Consider the following 21,475-nt stretch of genomic DNA (forward strand, 5'->3'; position numbering starts at 1 on the left):
ACATATCAAAAGCCTTTGATAGAGTCTGGCACAAAGCTTTGATTTCCAAACTACCCTCCTACGGTATCTATCCTCCTCTCTGTAACTTCATCTCAAGTTTCCTTTCTGACCGTTCTATTGCTGCTGTGGTAGACGGTCACTGTTCTTCTCCTAAATCTATTAACAGTGGTGTTCCTCAGGGTTCTGTCCTGTCACCCACTCTCTTCTTATTATTCATTAATGATCTTCTAAACCAAACTTCTTGTCCTATCCACTCCTATGCTGATGATACCACCCTGCACTTTTCCACGTCTTTTCATAGACGTCCAACCCTTCAGGAGGTAAACATATCACGCAGGGAAGCCACAGAACGCCTGACTTCTGATCTTTCTAAAATTTGTGATTGGGGCAGAGCAAACTTGGTATTGTTCAATGCCTCAAAAACTCAATTCCTCCATCTATTAACTCGACACAACCTTCCAGACAACTATCCCCTCTTCTTCAATGACACTCAACTGTCCCCCTCTTCTACACTGAACATCCTCGGTCTGTCCTTTACTTATAATCTGAACTGGAAACTTCACATCTCATCTCTAGCTAAAACAGCTTCTATGAAGTTAGGTATTCTGAGACATCTCCACCAGTTTTTCACACCCCCCCAGCTGCTAACTCTGTACAAGGGCCTTATCCGTCCATGTATGGAGTATGCTTCACATGTCTGGGGGGGTTCCACTCATACTGCTCTTCTAGACAGGGTGGAATCAAAAGCTTTTCGTCTCATCAACTCCTCTCCTCTAACTGACTGTCTTCAGCCTCTCTCTCACCGCCGCAATGTTGCATATCTAGCTGTCTTCTACTGCTATTTTCATGCCAACTGCTCTTCTGATCTTGCTAACTGCATGCCTCCCCTCCTTCCGCGGCCTCACTGCACAAGACTTTCTTCTTTCTCTCACCCCTATTCTGTCCACCTCTCTAATGCAAGAGTTAACCAGTATTCTCAATCATTCATCCCTTTCTCTGGTAAACTCTGGAACTCTCTGCCTGCTTCTGTATTTCCACCTTCCTATGACTTGAATTCCTTCAAGAGGGAGGTTTCAAGACACTTATCCACCAATTTTTGATCACTGCTTTGACCCTTTTATGGGACTGGCATTTCAGTGGGCATTTTTTTTATTAGGTTTTTTGTTGCCCTTGGCCAGTATCCTTCCTACATAAAAAAAGTAAAATAAAAATAAAAAAAATAAGAATGCCTTTATTTTCACCCTGCCATTACCATCTCAAATTATTTAAATTACTCACTTGTGGGTAATTACCCATAGGCTGGGAACCACTGTGGTATAGTAATCAAATAAGTGAGGAAAGGCTGGGTCCAAATATGGGTCTTTCACAGTGGGCCTATTAATAGAACTTTGTCCTGAAAAATCTCAAACAGTTGATTATTTTGAATATCAAGTTCAGAATAGGAGGGGGGAACATGTATATGGACCTCCTGCTAGAGTAACCTTTGACATTGTTAATTACAGATCCACCTTGTAATTTAGACTTGAAGTGATCTCTGAAGACCCACCTAAGATGCCGATTGACTTTAAATCACATCCGATAACACCCACTCTACTGGTGAGGGATCGTCCCGAGACTGAGCTCTTGCTTAAAGGTTCTTATTCTCTGGAAAGTGGGAGGCAATCAGGTGACAGTTTTTCTTCAGATAAAGGTTGAAAATCTGTTCTGCAAGTCTGAGAAGACTGCTGAACTGAGAGGAGTCCTGTTTGTTGAGACAGTGAACTAGTGTCTGTCTGAGGGAAACTGAATTGTGGAAGACTACCTCTTGAATGTCTGTAAGGGCTATGAGGATTTCCTTTAGTTTTCTTAAATTTATGTGCTTTCTCTACCAGACACTGTCCCACTTTCTTTTTGTGAAGTGGTCCTGTGAGGAGTGATAACCCCACCTCCAGTCTGTTGCATCTGTGGTAACCATCAAAGTCAGTACCACCAGGGTACCTTGCCAGCTCCAGTGTGTGGAAAAATTTTCATTTCTTTTAAAATGAGGGTGATGAAGCTTTATCTTGCCCAATTGAACCACTTCCTTTGCAAAGTTAAAGGAACCTACCAAACTTTCCCAGTGCCTACATGTTAGGGTCAGGAGTGTCTGATCCTGAACACCTTCTACCAACATTTCTTGCAATTCTGTACTGATAAAGCAATACTCTGATTTAATGTGTTCCAAATGAAACCTAAGCAAATAAAAGTTTGACTTAGAAAAAGAAAAGATTTCTGAAAGTTGAACTGCAAACCCATGTGAGAACCTACTTGAATCACGTTTGACATTCTTGTGCATTCTTACTGAGAGTTTGCTACTATCAGTCAGTCATCCAAGTAGAATAAGACATTCACTCCTTCCTGTACTAACTGTGAATGTACTGAAAATAGGTCCTAAGTGAAAACATGTGGTGCTATACTATACAGTAAACTGGTACACTTTCTCCTGAATTTGGAAAGCCAGAAATTTTCTTTACCTCATGTGTAGTGGAATTTCCCAGTAAGTCTACAGAAGCCAGAAAACTCCCTGAAAAGTGTTTTTTGCACCTGAGATGGAATGGCCATTTTGAAGTAAAAGAATTTTATATGTTTATTCAGTCTGCTTATGTCTAAAACATGATGCGAATAATATGAGACCTCTCAAACTTTGAACAGGCGAGTCAAAAAGACATTTCCCTTGGTTTCCTCTACAACTCTGGTCTGAAGAAGTTTTTCCACAATAAGAACAATAGAACATTTTGAATGTTTGAACAGAGGAGAGTGCCTCAACTGAGCCACAACCAGACTAATCTCCTCTTTACCACTTTGTGGACCCACCCTGATGGCCACCTTCCTTGCCATCCCAACAGTCAACCTGTGACACAATTGTCAGGGATCCTTTGATTTCCCCTGGGCTGTATAAATTTTAGATGTTGAGACTTGTCTCCTTCTCTAGACACAGATGATTTGGGTAGAGGAAAATCCTTACTAAATTGGAGTCTCTTCAATGGCTTATTTTTAAGGTAACTATGATCTCTCTGTGTCTTAAAGATGTCTTGAAAAGAATACTGCCTAGCATTCCTGGAGCCCTGAACATTTGTCATGACCTCAACTGGATCCTTGGAGACTTTAATTTTACTCCTAATATCTTTATCTGAATCCCAAAGCAACTTATGATGGGCATGTAACAGGAGGGCATCTCTAGTAGCTTCCTTGTAAATGCTAGGAATGGAATTCCAAGAAAGAGAGAGTCTAGTCTCAGTTGCCATTTCCACTAACACCTCCCAAAGATAATGCCAGGGGACATAAACCATCTAAAATAGCAGACAGCACTTTGAGGATATCCTCTATGTCCTCCAGAGAAATCAAGATGTTTTACTGGAAAGTGACTTGGTATATTCACCCACCAAGGCCAGCAATGTATGGATGTCTATACCATTTGCTGTCACAGCCCTGGCTTGGATGTCCCCCTTGGTGATTTTATTTTGTGAGAACATCAGTTCTGAAGGTTTGTTAACTTTTGGTGGTTTTGGAGCCTTCAAGAAATCTGCAACCTTACTCCTACTTGGGGCCAATGGCTTAGTAATAGAAACCTTATAGTCATAAGGTTTCTTGAGTCTGGGACAAAAGGAGCTCCCAATACATGTCTTATCTCTCTACCATCTTGCCAGTCTAAATCCACATCAAGAGTTTTGGAACCCTCTAGGTTTAGCTTCCTTTAGCCCAAGTCAGTAAAGCACCTGAGATCTTGTCATTAGCTGAGAGAAAGGACTAGAAAGGACTAAACTCTCCTTAATCTTTCCCAAAATAGCTTTAATTAAATTAGCAGAAGCATCCTTAGGGTAGGGTTTGTAATTAAAATTTGACCTGAGCCTACAAAGCTAACCCATATAATTATGATATTTAAAATGACAGTAATTTCATTACTGTTCACTTGATCTCCTGTGCAACTAACCTAAAACATATCACTTTTCAAAGCATTTTTCTAAAATACAAATATAAAGGAATGATGTAGTAACACACAGAATGTAATAATAAAGTGTAGTGATGACTCATAAAAGAATGATGAGTAATTCAAATGTTTATGAGCCCAAATCTTAAAACAACATTTTTTGCTAATATAAATGCCTAAAACTCAGCCACTTCTTCATAGATTCCCTTCAAACCTTCAGGATTGTTAGAATGGACTAAAATCTACAAATGTACACATTTATAATTTCAAATTAACTATTACATATAGATATGAAAAAATCTTCATGAAGCCAAAATTTGCTGAAAGTTGAAAATTGCAAGAAATTTTTTTTTTTTCCCAGAAATTTAATTATGGGAATCAAAATTTCAAATGTCCTCAGTTAAAGATCAATAGTGTACCTGCACGTGTGGCATAATATCATGTGAAAAATACAAATTTCTTTAGAGTTTAAGGAATTTGAAAAGGGGTCCTAATTTTTTCAAAAATTATTGAAAATTTTAAAAATAAAGGTATAGGAGTGTTATATATGCTATTCCCTATTTCTTTGCAAAATTTAGCTCGAAAGAAATACATAGAAGGGCAAAAAACTTGTCTTACCAGACATCCCCCTTAACTCTTGCATTAGAGAGGTGGACAGAATAGGGGTGTGAGAAAGAAAGTCTTTGTGCTGTGAGGTTGCAGAAGGAGGGGAGGCATGAAATTGGCATGAGCAAAAGAGCAGTTATCATGAAAATAGCAGCAGAAGATAGCAAGAGAAGCAACATTGTAGTGATGAGAGAGAGGATGTAGACATTTAGAGGAGAGAAGTTGATAAGATGAAAAGCTTTTGATTTTACCGTCTAAAAAGCAGTATGAGTGGAAATCCCAATACATGTGAAGCATACTCCATACATGGATGGATAAGGCCCCTGTACAGAGTTACCAGCTGGGAGGTGAGAAAAACTGGCAGAGACAACTCAGAATGACTAACTTCATTGAAGCTGTTTTAGCTACAGACAAGATGTGAAGTTTCCAGTTTAGATTATTAGTAAAGGACAGACTGAGGATGTTTTGTTTAGAAGAGGAAGACAGCTGAGTGTCAATGAAGAAGAGGTGATAATTATGTGGAAGGTTGTATCAAGTTGATAGAAAGAGGAATTGAATTTTTGAGGCATTGAACAACACTAAATTTGCTCTACACAAATCAAAAATTCTAGAGAGATCAGAAATCAGGTGTTCTGTGGTTTAGATTACATAAGTTTGAGAGAGAAAACTGCTAGCAGTGCCATACTTATGTACAGTAATGTGAGTATGATGACATGGTGTTTCTCTACATATCACCAAAGGATATTCTACGTCTACACATCCAGCCATGGATAGTGCTGGACTAGTGTGAATGTGTCACCCACCTACACTTGAATTTCATAACACAGGTAACCAAGGCCTCAAAATGCATATGTATATACAACATTTTCAACATGTATTTTCACCTCTAGTAATATCTGCAGAAACTTGTGTTACACCCTATACAGAGCTATCTTACACTGAAGACAAATAGAAGGAAGAACTTTAACACTTAGACTGATAGTGCCTACCTTCAACAGAGGAATTGCCTCAAAGTGTTTTTGTCTTTTTGCAAAGCGATTCATCACTTCAGTGTGAAGCCTCTGCCTTGTTTCTTCTGTATTTTTCTCACACCAAGTTCTTGCCAGCTGTTTTTGATGAGGAGTTAACAATTCCTATGGAAAAAGCAAATCCAACTTTTAGTAAGCAGAAGTGCAAACTCACAGAAAGAAAATAAGAGATAATGTACATATAGAGTAATGGTGCTATGACACTGCTAAAATAATTTGTTTCATGATCCTTCCTGTAGAATGAAGTACAGTAAAATCCCTCTTATCCAGCATCAATGGGACCGCCGACATGCTGGATACTTGAATATCGCCGGATATTTGAATAGAAGTGAAATTATGTCCACAATCACCACCCTACACTCACGCATCTTACCATAACAAAGATCAGCTGATCTTAATCAGCAGCTGATCTGATCAGCTGCTTAAGTGTAAGCACAACACGCTTTCTCTTTTCTACAACTTTAGGCATGATGAAGGCGTCAGGCGATAAACAGTGCACACGCAGGACTGAGTCACTGAGTAAACACAGTGCAGTGGGCCGCAGGTGGCGCAAAGCAGTGTGCTCTGGTGGCGAGGGGACAAAGTATGCCTCGCGCGGGAATTTTAATCAATTTTATGAGTACACATTGATTTTTTATTGATTTTAAGGCTCGGGGAAAAATGTGCCGGATACTTGAAGCTGCCGGATACTCGAATGCTGGATGAGAGGGATTTTACTGTATTTTCAAAGAGAAAGACTAAATTTTTCTGTCTCATCAAAAGAATAGCCCAATAGCAGTTTTCTGGAACTGAACCAATTATCTATATTCTAAAAACAGGACAATTTTTCCACAGGTGTCATACAAGTGAAGGAGGCAGTAGGCACCTGCCAAAACAATCATTACTCCCAGTGAGGTCTGAAGCACTGGATCAGAGGGTGCTGTGAAATTATCATTAAACCCAGCTGTGACCTCACTGAACATTTCCCTTTGTGTCTCACAACACAAGGGGGCAGTCACAGCCTGCCTTCTAAAGATAACTCTCTTCCTTCACACAAAACTAGAAGCACCTAATTACACAAACACCCTTCACTCAAAATTCAAAATTATTATGGTGACTCCTACACCAGCCTTTGGAGTCTCCATCTGGTGAGGGGACCACAAATGTCCCCAGGTCAGACTGCTCTTCTGGTATCGACCCTAAGTGTCTTGACATCCCCCTGAACTTTTCTTCATTAACTTCTGCAACATTCGCAGTCTTAGATCTAAATTTCAGTCTGTAGAACATCATCTCTCCTCTACTAAACATAATTTTCTTTTCCTCACTGAAACACAGGTGTCTGAGACAACTGGCAGTAGCTCCTTTTCTATTCTCTCCTACTTTCTCTATCCTCATCTTCAATCCAGAGCTGGATGTCGCATTTATGAGCGAAATGACTTAACCTGCTCTCATGCCCACACTCTTCAATCTTCTGAGATTTCCACCATCTGGCTATGACTACAGAGTCACTCTCAAACTAAACTTATCTGTGCTGTATACCTCTCACCTAAATCCTCTGACTATAAGAAATGTGGAGCACATTCTGACTCTCTTACCTTTCGCAGAGATCTCCGTTCTTTAAGACTTCAATCTTCACCACCAGCTTTGGGATTCCTCTCCCTTCACTGACCATCCTGGTGAACCAGCCTTCAACTTTGCTATCCTCCATGACCTAGAGCAATTGGTACAACACCCTACTCATATCCATGACCGTCTAGGAGATATGCCCAACATTCTTGACCTTTTCCTAACCTCTAATCCTTTTGCTTATTCTTTTACCCTCTCTTCTCCGTTGAGAGCTTCTGATCACAATCTCATATCTGTATTTTGTCCTATCGCTCCAATCCCTCCTCAGGATCCCCCTAAGCAGAGGTGCCTCTGGTGTTTTGTCTCTGCTAGTTGGAGGACCTGAAGAGATATTTTTGCTGATTTTCCTTGGAATGACTACTGCTTCCATGACAGAGACCCATTTCTGTGTGCCAAACGCATAGCAGAGGTGATAGTATTTGGCATGGAGGCGTACATTCCTCACTCTTTTTCTCAACCTAAACCTTCCAAACTTTGGTTTAACACAGCCTATTCTCAAGCTAAACATGATAAAGAGGTGGCCCACAAAAGGTACTTAAGCCTTCCATCACCAGAATCTTACACACTTTATATTTCTGCCTAGAACTATGCCAAGTCTGCTCTCCAACTAACCAAAAACTCCTTCATTAACAGTGTCAAAATCTTTCAAGATTTAACTCCCCTCATGACTTCTGGCATCTAACCAAAAACATCTCCAGCAACTTTGCTTCTTCTTTCCCTCCTTTACTTCAACCAGATGGCACCACTGCTATCATATCTATCTCTAAAGCTGAACTCTTCACTCAGACCTTTGCTAAAAACTCTACCTTGGATGATTCAGGGCATGTTCCTCCTTCTCCTACAGCCTCCGACTTCTTCATGCTATTAAAATTCTTCAAAATAATGTTTTCCATCCCCTCACTGGCATATACCCTTGGATGGCTTATGGACCTGATGGGGTCCCTCCTATTGTTCTCCAAAACTGTGCCTCTGTGCTTGCACCTTGCTCAGTAAAATCCTTCCAACTCTGTCTATCAACATCAACCTTTCCTTCTTGCTGAAAGTTTGCCTACATTCAGCCCGTTCCTAAAAAGGATGACCGTTCTAATTCCTCAAACTACCGTCTTATTGCTTTAATTTCCAGCCTATCTAAAGTTTTTGAATCTATCCTCAACAGGAAGATTCTTAAACATCTATCACCTCACAACATTCTATCTGATCGCCAGTATGGGTTCTGTCAAGGCCACTCTACTGGTGATCTGGCTTTCCTTACTGAGTCTTGGTCATCCTCTTTTAAGATTTTGGTGAAACTTTTGCTGTAGCCTTAGACATATCAAAAGCTTTTGATAGAGTCTGGCACAAAGCTTTTATTTCCAACCTACCCTCCTATGGCTTGTATCCTTCTCTCTGTATCTTCATCTCAAGTTTCTTTTCTGACCATTCTATTGTTGCTGTGGTATATGGTCATTGTTTTGAATCTATTAAGTAGTGTTCCACAGGATTCTGTCCTGTCATCCCACTCTCTTCATATTGTTTATCAATGATCTAAACCAAACTTCTTGTCCTATCTACTCCTACGCTGATGATACCACCCTTCACTTTTTCCTGTTTTTTTTTCACAGGTGTCCAACCCTTCAGGAAGAAAATAGTTCACGCAGGGAAGCCACAGAACACCTGACTTCTGATCTCTCTAAAATTTCTGATTGGAAAGTTGGTATTATTCAATGTCTCAAAAAACTCAATTCCTCCATCTATCAACTCAACACAACCTTCCAGACAACTATCCCCTCTTCTTCAATGACACTCAACTGTCCCCCTCTTCTACACTGAACATCCTCAGTCTGTCCTTTTCTTATAATATAAACTGGAAACTTAACATCTCATATCAAGCTAAAACAGCTTCTATGAAGTTAGGTGTTCTGAGACACCTCCACCAGTTTTTCTCAACCCCCCCAGTTGCTAACTCTGTACAAGGGCCTTATCCGTCCATGTATGGAGTACGCTTCACATGTCTGGGGGGTTTCGCTCATACCACTCTTTTAGACAGTGTGGAATCAAAAGCTTTTCATCTAATTAACTCCTCTCTTCTAACTGACTGTCTTCAGCCTCTTTCTCATCACTGTAATGTTGCATCTCTTGCTATCTTCTACTGCTATTTTCATGTTAACTGCTCTTCTGAGCTTGCTAACTGCATGTCTCCTCTACTCCAACAGCCTCACTGCACAAGACTTTCTTCTTTGTCCACCTAATACAAGAGTTAACCAGTATTCTCAATCATTCATCCCTTTTTCTAGTAAACTCTGGAACTCTCTGCCTGCTTCCGTATTTCCACCTTCCTATGACATAGATCCTTCAAGAGGGGTTTCGTGACACTTATCCTTCAATTTTTGACTACTGCTTCAAACCCTATTCAGGGACTGGCATCTCAGTGGGCTTTTTTTTATTAGATTTCTGTTGCCCAAGGCTGGTGTCCCTCTTACATATATGGAAAAAAAAAAAAAAAAAAAAAAACATGCATATAGAAGCTTGCACATTTTACACATCAGAAGTGACCACAAAGTAATGTTTTCATAAAAATGAACTAGAGATTACTTAAATGACTGAATTAGGAGCTGATACATTTCAAATGGCAGGGTGAATGGCTCTTTTATTGGTGTAGTGTTGTCCTGCCACGTATCTTGCAGCTACAAATGTCACTTAAAAAAAAAAAAATAAATAAATAAATGTCTGCATAGTAGTTACCTATGATTATCAATTAGCACTAAATTCTCATTCACACAGCCATTTTATACACATATATCACAGCTACATGATTCAGGAATGAAAGAAAAACATATAATCTGAACTGGAAACTTCACATCTCATCTCTAACTAAAACAGCTTTTGTGAAGTTAGGCTATTATCATGCTAACTGCTCTTCTGATCTTGCTAACTGCATGCCTCCCCTCCTCCTGCAGCCTCACTGCACAAGACTTTCTTCATTCTCTTACCCCTATTCTGTCCATCTCTCTAATGCAAGAGTTAACCAGTATTCTCTTTCATTCATCCCTTTCTCTGGTAAACTCTGGAACTTCCTGCCTGTTTCTGTATTTCCACCTTTCTATGACTTGAGTTCCTTCATGAGGGAAGTTTCAAGGCACTTATCCTCCAATTTTTTACTACTGCTTCAAACCTTATTTGGGACCAGCATCTCAGTGGCCTTTTTTTTTCAGTGGATTTTTGTTGCCCTTGGCCAGTGTCCCTCTTGCATAAAACACACACACACACACACACACACACACACACACACACACACACACACACACACACACACATATATATATATATATATATATATATATATATATATATATATATATATATATATATATATATATATATATATATATATATATATATATATATATATATATATATATATATATATATATATACATTATAGATTTTTTTTACCACTTTTGGTTTCTTTACCTAAGAAGACCCCATTTTCCCTGCACTTGTGCATCCAACCAGAGGTAGGTTGCCAATAATCCAGCATACAGGGGAAGAAAAGCATCTCCAATATAATTAATAATTATAGGTAACTATAAAAACAGACTTTAACCAGAAAATCTTGATTTGTTATTAAACACAAAAATACCCATAATCATTAATTACTTACATTGCTAAATAGAATCCCAAGTATAGGAAAGACAATACACCTTTTGCTGCCATACGATTCGTGAGGCTCAAATAAATTATGGTTGAAAAAAAAACTTCCTTAGTACAGCACATCACTCCAACCATAGAGAGCACTTCATATTCAACAAAGGAAAAGACAAAGGATGAAGGAATAGAAAGAAAGGAAAGAAAACATCCCAAATCCCAGTCTCTCTAAGGCCAGTAGCATTCAACTAAACAGGAATACGAGACAAATGAGTCAACTCAACTCAGAATGACAGAACCTCCAAGCAGACTGTCAAGTCTGCCTGGGAAGACATAAGACACAAGACAGACAAATGCACAGAACTGAACTGGCAGATATCTCTCAATACACACCTAGAGAGACTTGAGAGTGGTATTTCAGGATTCAAATACTGGCCAACAAAATGTACACAACTGTGAGGTACATATCTACTCCCTAGCCACTCAACCAAATTACTAGTAAGACCCATAAACACAAAACTCCTCGAATGTACCAGCTCTCTTAACAGCACACCCGTCTCATCCGAACTTAGACCACCAACTGCCCAGAAAACAAAGAGACAAAGCACTCCCAGGCTATGCTGGTCACATGGCAAGGGGAGGGAGCAAGGTGGATGAAAGACGTCTCCCCACACTTGCAGCTCCCAAGACTATCTTGCTCTAAGAAGCATTTAATTTTCCTTAAATCACTGTACTTATGTTTTAAAGGTTTGCCGGGATTTTGTCTTTGCATACTGGGCAATGACTTTTCTTCTTTCTTGAGTATCAAGATGAGAAAGGGGGAAATGAAAAGGAGAACAACTGATCAGGCTAGCAAGAACTTATTGTAAACACAATACACACACCGAGTGGGCATGACTCACTCAACTCTCCCTTGCCCCACACAACTCACAATCCCCCTTGACATAAGGACTTGTCCCTTACAATAGAGTATACAACCCCAAGACCAGACACAATCAGCCCCAGGGAGAAAGCATCCAAATGAGATGTGTAACATCTCTATGGTAAAAAGATGCAAAGGTCATCATATATGTAACATCTCTATGATAAAAAGATGCAAAGGTCATCATACATTTCCATGTACACCAAGCAAAACATTTTTCATTACCTTTACAGCATCATATGATGTAATACAGCTCACAATGTTTATTGGTACAGTAAAATCCCTCTCGTCCGGCATTTGAGTATCCGGCAGCTTCAAGTATCCGGCACATTTTTCCCCAAGCCTTAAAATCAATAAAAAATCAATGTGTGCTCATAAAAATCGATTAAAATTCCCACGCGAGGCATACTTTGTCCCCTCGCCACCAGAGCGCACTGCTTCGCGCCACCCGCGGCCCACTGCACTGTGTTTACTCAGTGACTCAGTCCCGTGTGTGCACTGTTTATCGCCTGACGCCTTCATCATGCCTAAAGTTGTAGAAAAGAGGAAGTGTGTTGTGCTTACACTTAAGCAGCTGATCAGATCAGCTGCTGATTAGGATCAGCTGATCTTTGTTATGGTAAGATGTGTGAGTGTAGGGTGGTAATTGTGGACATAATTTCACTTCTATTCAAGTATCTGGCAATATTCAAGTATCCGGCATGTCAGCGGTCCCGTTGATGCCGGATAAGAGGGATTTTACTGTATAATCCTTGTGGTATGGTGCAAGGTTGGTAACCCTACTGTGCTAAGTTGCCAGTTACAAGGGGATTTGTGATTGGTATACTATAAGATACTGGTATGGTGTGGAGAATGCACTCCATGAACCATTATCTGCTCCACAGAAAGGACTCAAACAGCTGTGTTGACACTAATTCAATAGTAGTACAAGATGTTATTCAGGCTTCCAACATATGATGTTACTTAGTTCTAACAAACACTGACAGTCAGGATTAAGTCAGTATGGAGTCACGATGCTATATGACAATAAACAGATGAGCAGAATGAGACATTAAAATGCTAAGGAGGCGGAGCTTAGGATTTCATCTGTTTCATTCCCAAGTGACACACTCCATTGTTTGTGTCAATACTAATCACCCCTCCCTTCCCCTGTTGATTTACTAATCTTATCATGCAGTTCATATCAGTACTTTCTGTAATATTTAATTTCATAACACATTCCTTGTTTAATATTCACCTCAGTTTTGTTGCCCTTGGCCAGTGCCCCTCCTACATAAAATATGAATAAATAAAAAAATACATAGTAAGTCATCTAGTTTATCTTGTAAGAAGCAGACACAAATAAATTGAATTTCTACCAATTTAAACATGATGGAGTTAAGAATGAGTAAAAAGGAAAAGGCTTTATAACTAATATCCTAAGCTGTATTGCCCCCATTCCTTTTTGGTTCTCTGCTCTTCAGCTTTTCAGTCAGCTGTGGTTGATCTGAGTCAAGGGTTTATGATCTATTCTTTTTTTCTAACAGAACCGGCAGGCTTTTTTCTCTTTTGAGATTCTAGGAACTTATCCTTATCAGCCACAAAAGGCTGTACTTTAGTGGTGGCTCTTACCAGGCTCATTTAAATATCTCAAAGAATAAGGATCTTGAAGGAGATAACCATATCATGTTCACCTATGTTGACGAAGATCCCAAACTTAGATCTTTCATTAATATAACCATATCACATCCACCTATTTTGGTAAAGAACCCAACCTTGTATCTTTCATTAGCATAACCATATCAAGTCCACCTATTCTGACAAAGATCCCCATCTTGGATCTTTCATTAGAATTATGTTCTTTATTGAAATCTCTTATGAGCCTCTTAATTCGGCCTCTACAAAAGATGTTTCTATGAAGGCTGCTTTTCTTCTGGCATTAGCAATGGATGACAGGGTTAGTGAGTTTCTGAATTTTCAGCAGAGGTTTGTCATTCAAGGGACTGGTTCTTAACCCTTAAAGGATTGGGACATTCCTCATGAACATCTCTCCTAGCTGGGCTACTTTTGACAATTCAGCAAAAGTAGGTCATTTTCCATCACCAATTTCACCACTCTGCATTGATCATTTACTTAATAATAGTATCACAGTACTTGAGCCTTCCATCACCAGAATCTCATGCACTTTATATTTCTCCCCGGAACCATGCCAAGTCTGTTCTCCAACTAGCCAAAAACTGCTTCATTAACCCTTTCCTTCCGGTGCTTAAATTATTTTCCCGTTTTGTATGACGGCTAAAAATGGTAAACCTAGAAATTGTCAGAAAATTGTTTGAATACTAATAATTATTTTCTCTTTGTTATTCTGAATACAATGATATACTTTGTAGCTCGATGTGACCTCTGAAAGTTGAGTTTATGCCTTATAAAGGATTCCTCCTCCTCCCGCTGTGTGATCCGTCATCCAGAAACAGCCCGGAGAGCGATGACGCCACACGCACACACACACTCTCTCTCTCTCTCTCTCTCTCTCTCTCTCTCTCTCTCATCTTGGAGGGGAAATTGTACACTTCCAATGAGAGAGAGTAAGAGAGAGAGAGAGAGAGAGAGAGAGAGAGAGAGAGAGAGAGAGAGAGAGAGAGAGAGAGAGAGAGAGAGAGAGAGAGAGAGAGAGAGAGAGAGAGAGAGAGAGATTTCATCCCTTTTCATATCAAGTTTCAGGCAAATAATATTATCTCTCTCTCTCTCTCTCTCTCTCTCTCTCTCTCTCTCTCTCTCTCTCTCTCTCTCTCTCTCTCTCTGACAAGTTACCTTCTCCCATTTTATGATAAAATCAAAGATGATGAAAAAATTAACATGAAAGAATGATAGGTACCATCTCTCTGTTCTGATAAAACAGGTGGATTCTGTAAATAATTTTCCGAGTCCTCACTAATGTCTTCGCTTTCTTCAGTTTCTTCTTCTAAATATTCACTGTCACTGTCTTCAAACTCAGAAGCACTGCTAAATACATATGTTGTGTCCTGCTCCATGGTGAGTTATGATCTGAGATCCTTCGCTCTTATCAGGATGTCTCTTCGCACTTATCATGGTGCTTTCCACCCGGCGAGTGCTTTCCACCCGGCGGGTCGCTGGGGTTGCCAAGTGTCGCCCGGAGAAAGGGAAAATAGCTTAGTTACCGCTAAATTTCCAGAGCTAGTGACAACATTACATGTGGAAACATGCCAGACACTTCCACTCACACCATCTGACTCGAGAAACCGCGCTTGGAGCTCAAAATTGAGGCGCGAAAATTCTTGATTACGGATATGATCGCTGTCACTACGGACGCATTTTTGCAATCGTATGTATACGATTGCCGGAAGGAAAGGGTTAATAGAAAGTGTCAAAATCTTTCAAGATCTAACTCCCCTCGTGACTTCTGGCACATAACCAAAAACATTTTCCATAACTTTGCTTCTTCTTCTTGCTCTCCTTTTTTTTCAACCAGATGACACCACTACTAGCACATCTATCTCTAAAGCTGAACTCTTCATGCAAACCATTGCTAAAAACTCTACCTTGGATGATTCAGGGCTTGTTCCTCCCTCTCCTCCACCCTCTGACTACTTCATGCTACCTATTAAAATTCTTTGCAATGATGTTTTCCATGCCCTCACCGTCCTAAACCCTCAGAAGGCTCATGAACCTGATGGGGTCCCTCCTATTGTTCTCTGAAACTGCACCTCTGTGCTTGCACCATGACTAGTCAAACTCTTTCAACTTTGTCTGTCAACATCTATCTTTCCTTCCTGCTGGAAGTTTGCCTACATTCAGCCTGTTCCTAAAAAGGGTGACCACTCTAATCCCTCATACTACTGTCCTATTGCTTTAATTTCCTGCCTATCTAAAGCTTTTTTAATCTATCCCCAAAAGGAAGATTCTTAAAGCTTTTTTAATCTATCCCCAAAATGAAGATTCTTAAACATCTATCACTTCTCAACTTTCTATCTGATTGCCAGTATGGGTTATGTCAAGGCCACTCTACTGGTGATCTGGCTTTCCTTAGTGAGTCTTGGTCATCCTCTTTTAGAGATTTTGGTGAAACTTTTGTTGTTGCCTTAGACATATGAAAAGCTTTTGATTGAGTCTGGTACAGAGCTTTTATTTCCAAACTACCCTCCTACGGCTTCTATCCTTCTCTCTGTAACTTCATCTGAAGTTTCCTTTCTGACATCATTGCAAAGAATTTTAATAGGTAGCATGAAGTAGTCAGAGGGTTGAAGAGAGGGAGGAACAAGCCCTGAATCATCCAAGGTAGAGTTTTTAGCAATGGTTTGCATGAAGAGTTCAGCTTTAGAGACAGATGTGATAGTAGAGGTGCCATCTGGTTGAAAAAAAGGAGGGAAAGAAGAAGAAGCAAAGTTTTTGAAAATGTTTTTGGTTATATGCCAGAAGTCACGAAGGGAGTTAGATCTTGAAAGATTTTGACACTTTCTATTAATGAAGGAGTTTTTGGCTAGTTGGAGAACAGGCTTGGCATGGTTCCGGGGATAAATATAATATAAAGTGCATGAAATTCTGGTGATGGAAGGCTTAACTACTTTTTTTTGGGCCACCTCTCTATCATGTATAGCATGAGAACAAGCTGTGTTAAACCAAGGTTTGGAAGGTTTAGGTCGAGAAAAAGAGTGAAGGATGTATGCCTCCATGTCAGACACTATCACCTCTGTTATGCACTCGGCACACAGCGATGGGTCTCTGTCACAGAAGCAGTAGTCATTCCAAGGAAAATCAGCAAAATACCTCCTCAGGTGCCCCCAACTAGCAGAGGCAAAATGCCAGAGGCACCTCCACTTAGGGGGATCCTGAGGAGGGATTAGAATGATAGGACAAGATACAGATATGAGATTGTGATCATTGGAGCCCAATGGAGAAGATAGGGTAACAGCATAAGCAGGATTAGAGGTTAGGAAAAGGTCAAGAATGTTGGGCATATCTCCAAGATGGTCAGGAATACGAGTAGGGTATTGCATCAATTGTTCTAGGTCATGGAGGATAGCAAAGTTGATGGCTAGTTCACCAGGATGGTCAGTGAAGGGAGAGGAAAGCCAAAGCTGGTGGTGAACACTGAAGTCTCCAAGAATGGAGATCTCCGCAAAAAGGAAGAGAGTCAGAATGTGCCCCACTTTGGAAATTAAGTAGTCAAAGAATTTCTTATAGTCAGAGGAGTTAGGTGAGAGGTATACAGCACAGATAAATTTAGTCTGAGACTGACTCTGTAGTCGTAGCCAGATGGTGTAAAACTCAGAAGATTCAAGAGTGTGGGCATGAGAGCAGGTTAAGTTATTGCGCACATAAATGCAACATCCAGCTTTGGATTGAAAATGAGAATAGAGAAAGTAGGAGAGAACAGAAAAGGGGATACTGTCAGTTGCCTCAGACACCTGTGCTCGCTATTTTCAATAGTTTCAACAGTTTATCACTGAATGTTGAAATATATTATTACATTAAGTAGGAAAAACTCTCATGAACAGAATACAGAAAACTCCACATATTGAAAATACAGTCATCTTTAGCAACATGTTACTCGTTGCAACCATCACGGCAGCACGACACATGGCACAGTTATGCAGGCAGGCTCCACATGACCATACAATGCATCTAAAATTTAGAACACCCCAGCCACTAGGGGAAGGTCTTTTATGTTGCTTAAAGCACTTATTACCTGATTAGCAAAAGGGAAAAAAAGTATTTTGGGCTTTTACAGATTAAGGAGACATATTTTATAGGGGAAGGAATGTGGGATGTTTTGAAATTGTATAGTGGAAGTGGTGGGTTGTTAAAAGGGGTGAAAAGTTTTTATGAGAATAGATCATATGTAAGAGAAAAAACAGCACAAGTAAATGATCTCTGGTTAAGGTGGTGCTACGTCAGGGACATGTAATGTCACCAATGCAATTTAAAATCTATATGGATGGTGTGGTAAGGGAAGTTAATGCTAGAATGTTGGGTTGAAGATTGGATCTGGTAACAGTAGAGGGTGAAGAATGGAGTGCGAGTCAATTGTTGCTGGCAGATGACACAGTATTGGTGGTGGATACAAAGGAGAAATTAGTTAGGCTTGTAGATGAGTTTAGACAGATGTGTAGGAGAAGGAAACTGAAGGTTAATGTAGGTGCACCAGGGATGCAGGTGGTAGGATAAATGTAAGGCTGAACAGTGAGAAGTTGGAGAACAGACTGTTTCAAATATCTTGGATCTACTCGTACAGTAACACTGGATGGAGGAGTAGAGAGAGGTTAGAGCTAGACTGAAGGAAGCAGGAAAAAGTGTTAAGAGGAATGAATAGATTGTTTGAGAGTGGGGCACTTGGAATTAATGTAAAAAAAAAATTACATAAAGGGACAACAGTGCCTATTGCACTGTAAAGTGCAGAGACCTGGAGTACAGGAGTAGCAGACAAGAAGAGATCGAATGTAATGGAAATGAGATGTCTAAGGAGTAAGTGTGAACTAGGATGGATAGTCAGAGAAGAGAGAGTGAAAAAGAGAACAGGTGGTGTGAGACTTGGCAGGACTGGCAGAGCAATGTTTACTAAGATGGTTTGGATATGTTGAGAGAGTGTAGGATGACAGGGTGATGAAGAGGATAGTAAGATCAAGTGTGAGAGGTGTAAACTTGCAAGACAGGCCATATAAGGGATGATTAGATAGTGTGAATGAGGCCTTGAAAGGAAGAGGACTGATACTGGACCATTGTAAAATGACTGTGGGTATCAGAAGTGAATGGAGAGCAGTTGGGAGTATATGAGGAATGATGTGGCCCTGTGACCTCTGAGGGAGATGCCACACATTTATAGTCTCACAGGTGTGGGACAATTGGGTGTGGTAGATGAGAGTACTTGTTATGAAGAAGCCTTGTTCTGGACCTAACTCTCCATGCTGTGCAACTGATCCCCATAAAGTGAGGACAGAAGTACTCTTCTTCCCTGTTATGGACCAAAGGTCCAAGAGAGTGGTGTGAATGAAAAGGAATGTGAAAGTTGTGTACCTTGTCTTTGCTACCCTCTGTTTTGGGGGAGACAGCCTTGGTATATGTATGTATGCATGTAGGTACAAACATGCTTCATGAAATCCATTGATACGAAAATCTTTATATTTTCAAAATCATGTATATTAAAAAAAAATTATGAATGTCAAGGGATGACACTACTACATGCCATGTAAGGGAATTTATTAATCTGTGAATTGAAAGCCAATGTGGAAATTTCCACCTGCATCATGCATAATATCAATGAATTATTGGTTTGTGTTGTGATTTGTATATAAGCTGTTAATTTATATTAAAGGGTAATTAAAGGTTAATATTGTACAAACTAAGTATTAGTTACTGCTATAAATAAACTGGGAAATAGATGTGAGTGGAAAGTGAAATATTTTTGTTTCTGACATGGCAAGACAGGAACCAAGCTAGCTGCTTATCCCCTGCTGTCAGTAGCAGTCGCCAACCACCCACCACCATAACAAGTCCTTTCAAGAATTATTTCTGCCACTCCACCAATTGCAGTTGTTAAATTCACTAAGTTAACAAGAACTTAGAAGCTGGAATCTAAAGACAACTGCAAAGAAGCTGTCTTTGCTACATAACACAACCAGCCAATGGCCAGGAACTCAATGACTTGAATTCACCACCCCAGCTGTCATAGTTCCCTGTTAACCACATGTACCACAGCTAAGTTATCAGTTATTTATAATTATATTTAGCAATGATATCTGTGATTGTGTGTTAGCTGGGAGAGCATAAGGGTGAGTGTAAAGGTCTAAAACATTCCCATAGCCAATGATGGGGAAATAATGGCCAAGACAAAAGCACCCTTTGGCATATGAATGAAACTTATGACATTCCATTTCAAGCTGATCACATCAAAGTTACTACAGTAGGGTACAGAACAAAGCACAGTCATTATAATGTACAACTGCAATAATACACTGAAATTATAATAAATATTTAATCGGAATAATGAACCAAGACTGGCATGATGAACTCATCACTCGTGCAAGCACTGGAATTTTAATAAATCGGTATAACAAAACAAAACTGGCAAGATGAACTTACCATTCATGTGAGGTCTAAAGCACTGTTCAGGGGATGCTGTGAACTTATCATTAAACCCAGCTGTGACCTCACTGAACGTTTCCCTTTGTGTCTCACAACACAAGGGGGCAGTCACAGCCTGCCCTCTAAAGACAATTCTCTTCCTCCACACAAAACTACAAGCACCTAATAACACCCACACCCTTCACTCAAAAATTTTAAAATCATCATGGCGACTCCTATACCAGCCTCGGAGTCCCCATCTGGGGAGGGGACCATAAATGTCCCCAGGTGAGACTGCCTTTCTGTCGATGACCCTAAGTGTCTTGACACCCCCCTCAACTTTTTTCTTCATTAACTTCTGCAACATTAAGGGTCTAAGATCTAATTTTCAATCTGTAGAACACCACCTCTCCTCTTCTAAACCTCATCTTCTTTTCCTCACTGAAACTCAGGTGTCTGAGGCAACTGACAGTAGCCCCTTTTCTGTTTTCTCCTACTTTCTCTATCCTCATTTTCGATCCAAAGCTGGATGCTGCGTTTATGTGCGCAATGACTTAACCTGCTTTCGTGCCCACGCTCTTGAATCTTCCGAGTTTTCCACCATCTGGCTACGACTACAGAGTCACTCTCATACTAAATTTATCTGTGCTGTATACCTCTCTCCTAACTCCTCTGACTATAAGAAATTCTTTGACTACTTAACTTCCAAAGTGGAGCACATTCTGACCCTCTTCCCTTTTGCAGAGATCTCCATTCTTGGAGATTTCAATGTTCACCACCAGCTTTGGCTTTCCTCTCCCTTCACTGACCATCCTGGTGAACTAGCCTACAACTTTGCTATCCTCCATGACCTAGAGCAATTGGTGCAACACCCTACTCGCATTCCTGACCATCTTGGAGATACGCCCAACATTCTTGACCTTTTCCTGACCTCTAATCCTTCTGCTTATGCTGTCACCCTTTCTTCTCCATTGGGCTCCTCCGATCACAATTTCATATCTTTATCTTGTCCTATCACTCCAATCCCTCCTCAGGATCCCCCTAAGCGAAGGTGCCTCTGGCGTTTTGCCTCTGCCAGTAGGGGGTACCTGAGGAGGTATTTTGCTGATTTTCCTTGGAATGACTACTGCTTCCGTGTCAGAGACCAATCTTTGTGTGCTGAGCGCATAACAGAGGTGATAGTGTCTGGCATGGAGGCGTACATTCCTCACTCTTTTTCTCGTCCTAAACCTTCTAAACCTTGGTTTAACACAGCTTGTTCTCGTGCTATACATGATAGAGAGGTGGCCCACAAAAGGTACTTAAGCCTTCCATCACCAGAATCTCCTGCACTTTATATTTCTGCCCGGAACCATGCCAAGTCTGTTCTCCAACTAGCCAAAAACTCCTTCATTAACAGAAAATGTCAAAACCTTTCAAGATCTAACTCCCCTCGTGATTTCTGGCATCTAGCCAAAAATATCTCCAATAACTTTGCTTCTTCTTCTTTCCCTCCTCTACTTCAACCAGATGGCACCACTGCTATCATATCTATTTCTAAAGCTGAACTCTTTGCTCAAACCTTTGCTAAAAACTCTACCTTGGACGATTCTGGGCTTGTTCCTCCCTCTCCTCCACCCTCTGACTACTTCATGCCACGTATTAAAATTCTTCGCAATGATGTTTTCCATGCCCTCGCTGGCCTAA

General features: G+C 40.3%; 1 protein-coding gene across 3 annotated transcripts in view; it reads right to left on the bottom strand.

Moving 5' to 3' along the window:
* Positions 1 to 21,475, bottom strand: part of LOC135104258 (breast cancer type 2 susceptibility protein-like) — a 315,255-nt gene that overhangs the window by 76,247 nt on the left and 217,533 nt on the right. For all 3 annotated transcript variants that reach the window (XM_064011445.1, XM_064011444.1, XM_064011446.1), the window contains exon 15: positions 5,542 to 5,685. In XM_064011445.1, the coding sequence (XP_063867515.1) occupies positions 5,542 to 5,685 (144 nt within the window). The remainder of the gene's footprint in view (positions 1 to 5,541; positions 5,686 to 21,475) is intronic.

This window comes from Scylla paramamosain, chromosome 10 (genome assembly GCF_035594125.1).
Source record: "Scylla paramamosain isolate STU-SP2022 chromosome 10, ASM3559412v1, whole genome shotgun sequence".
Classification (NCBI taxonomy): Eukaryota; Metazoa; Arthropoda; class Malacostraca; order Decapoda; family Portunidae; genus Scylla; species Scylla paramamosain.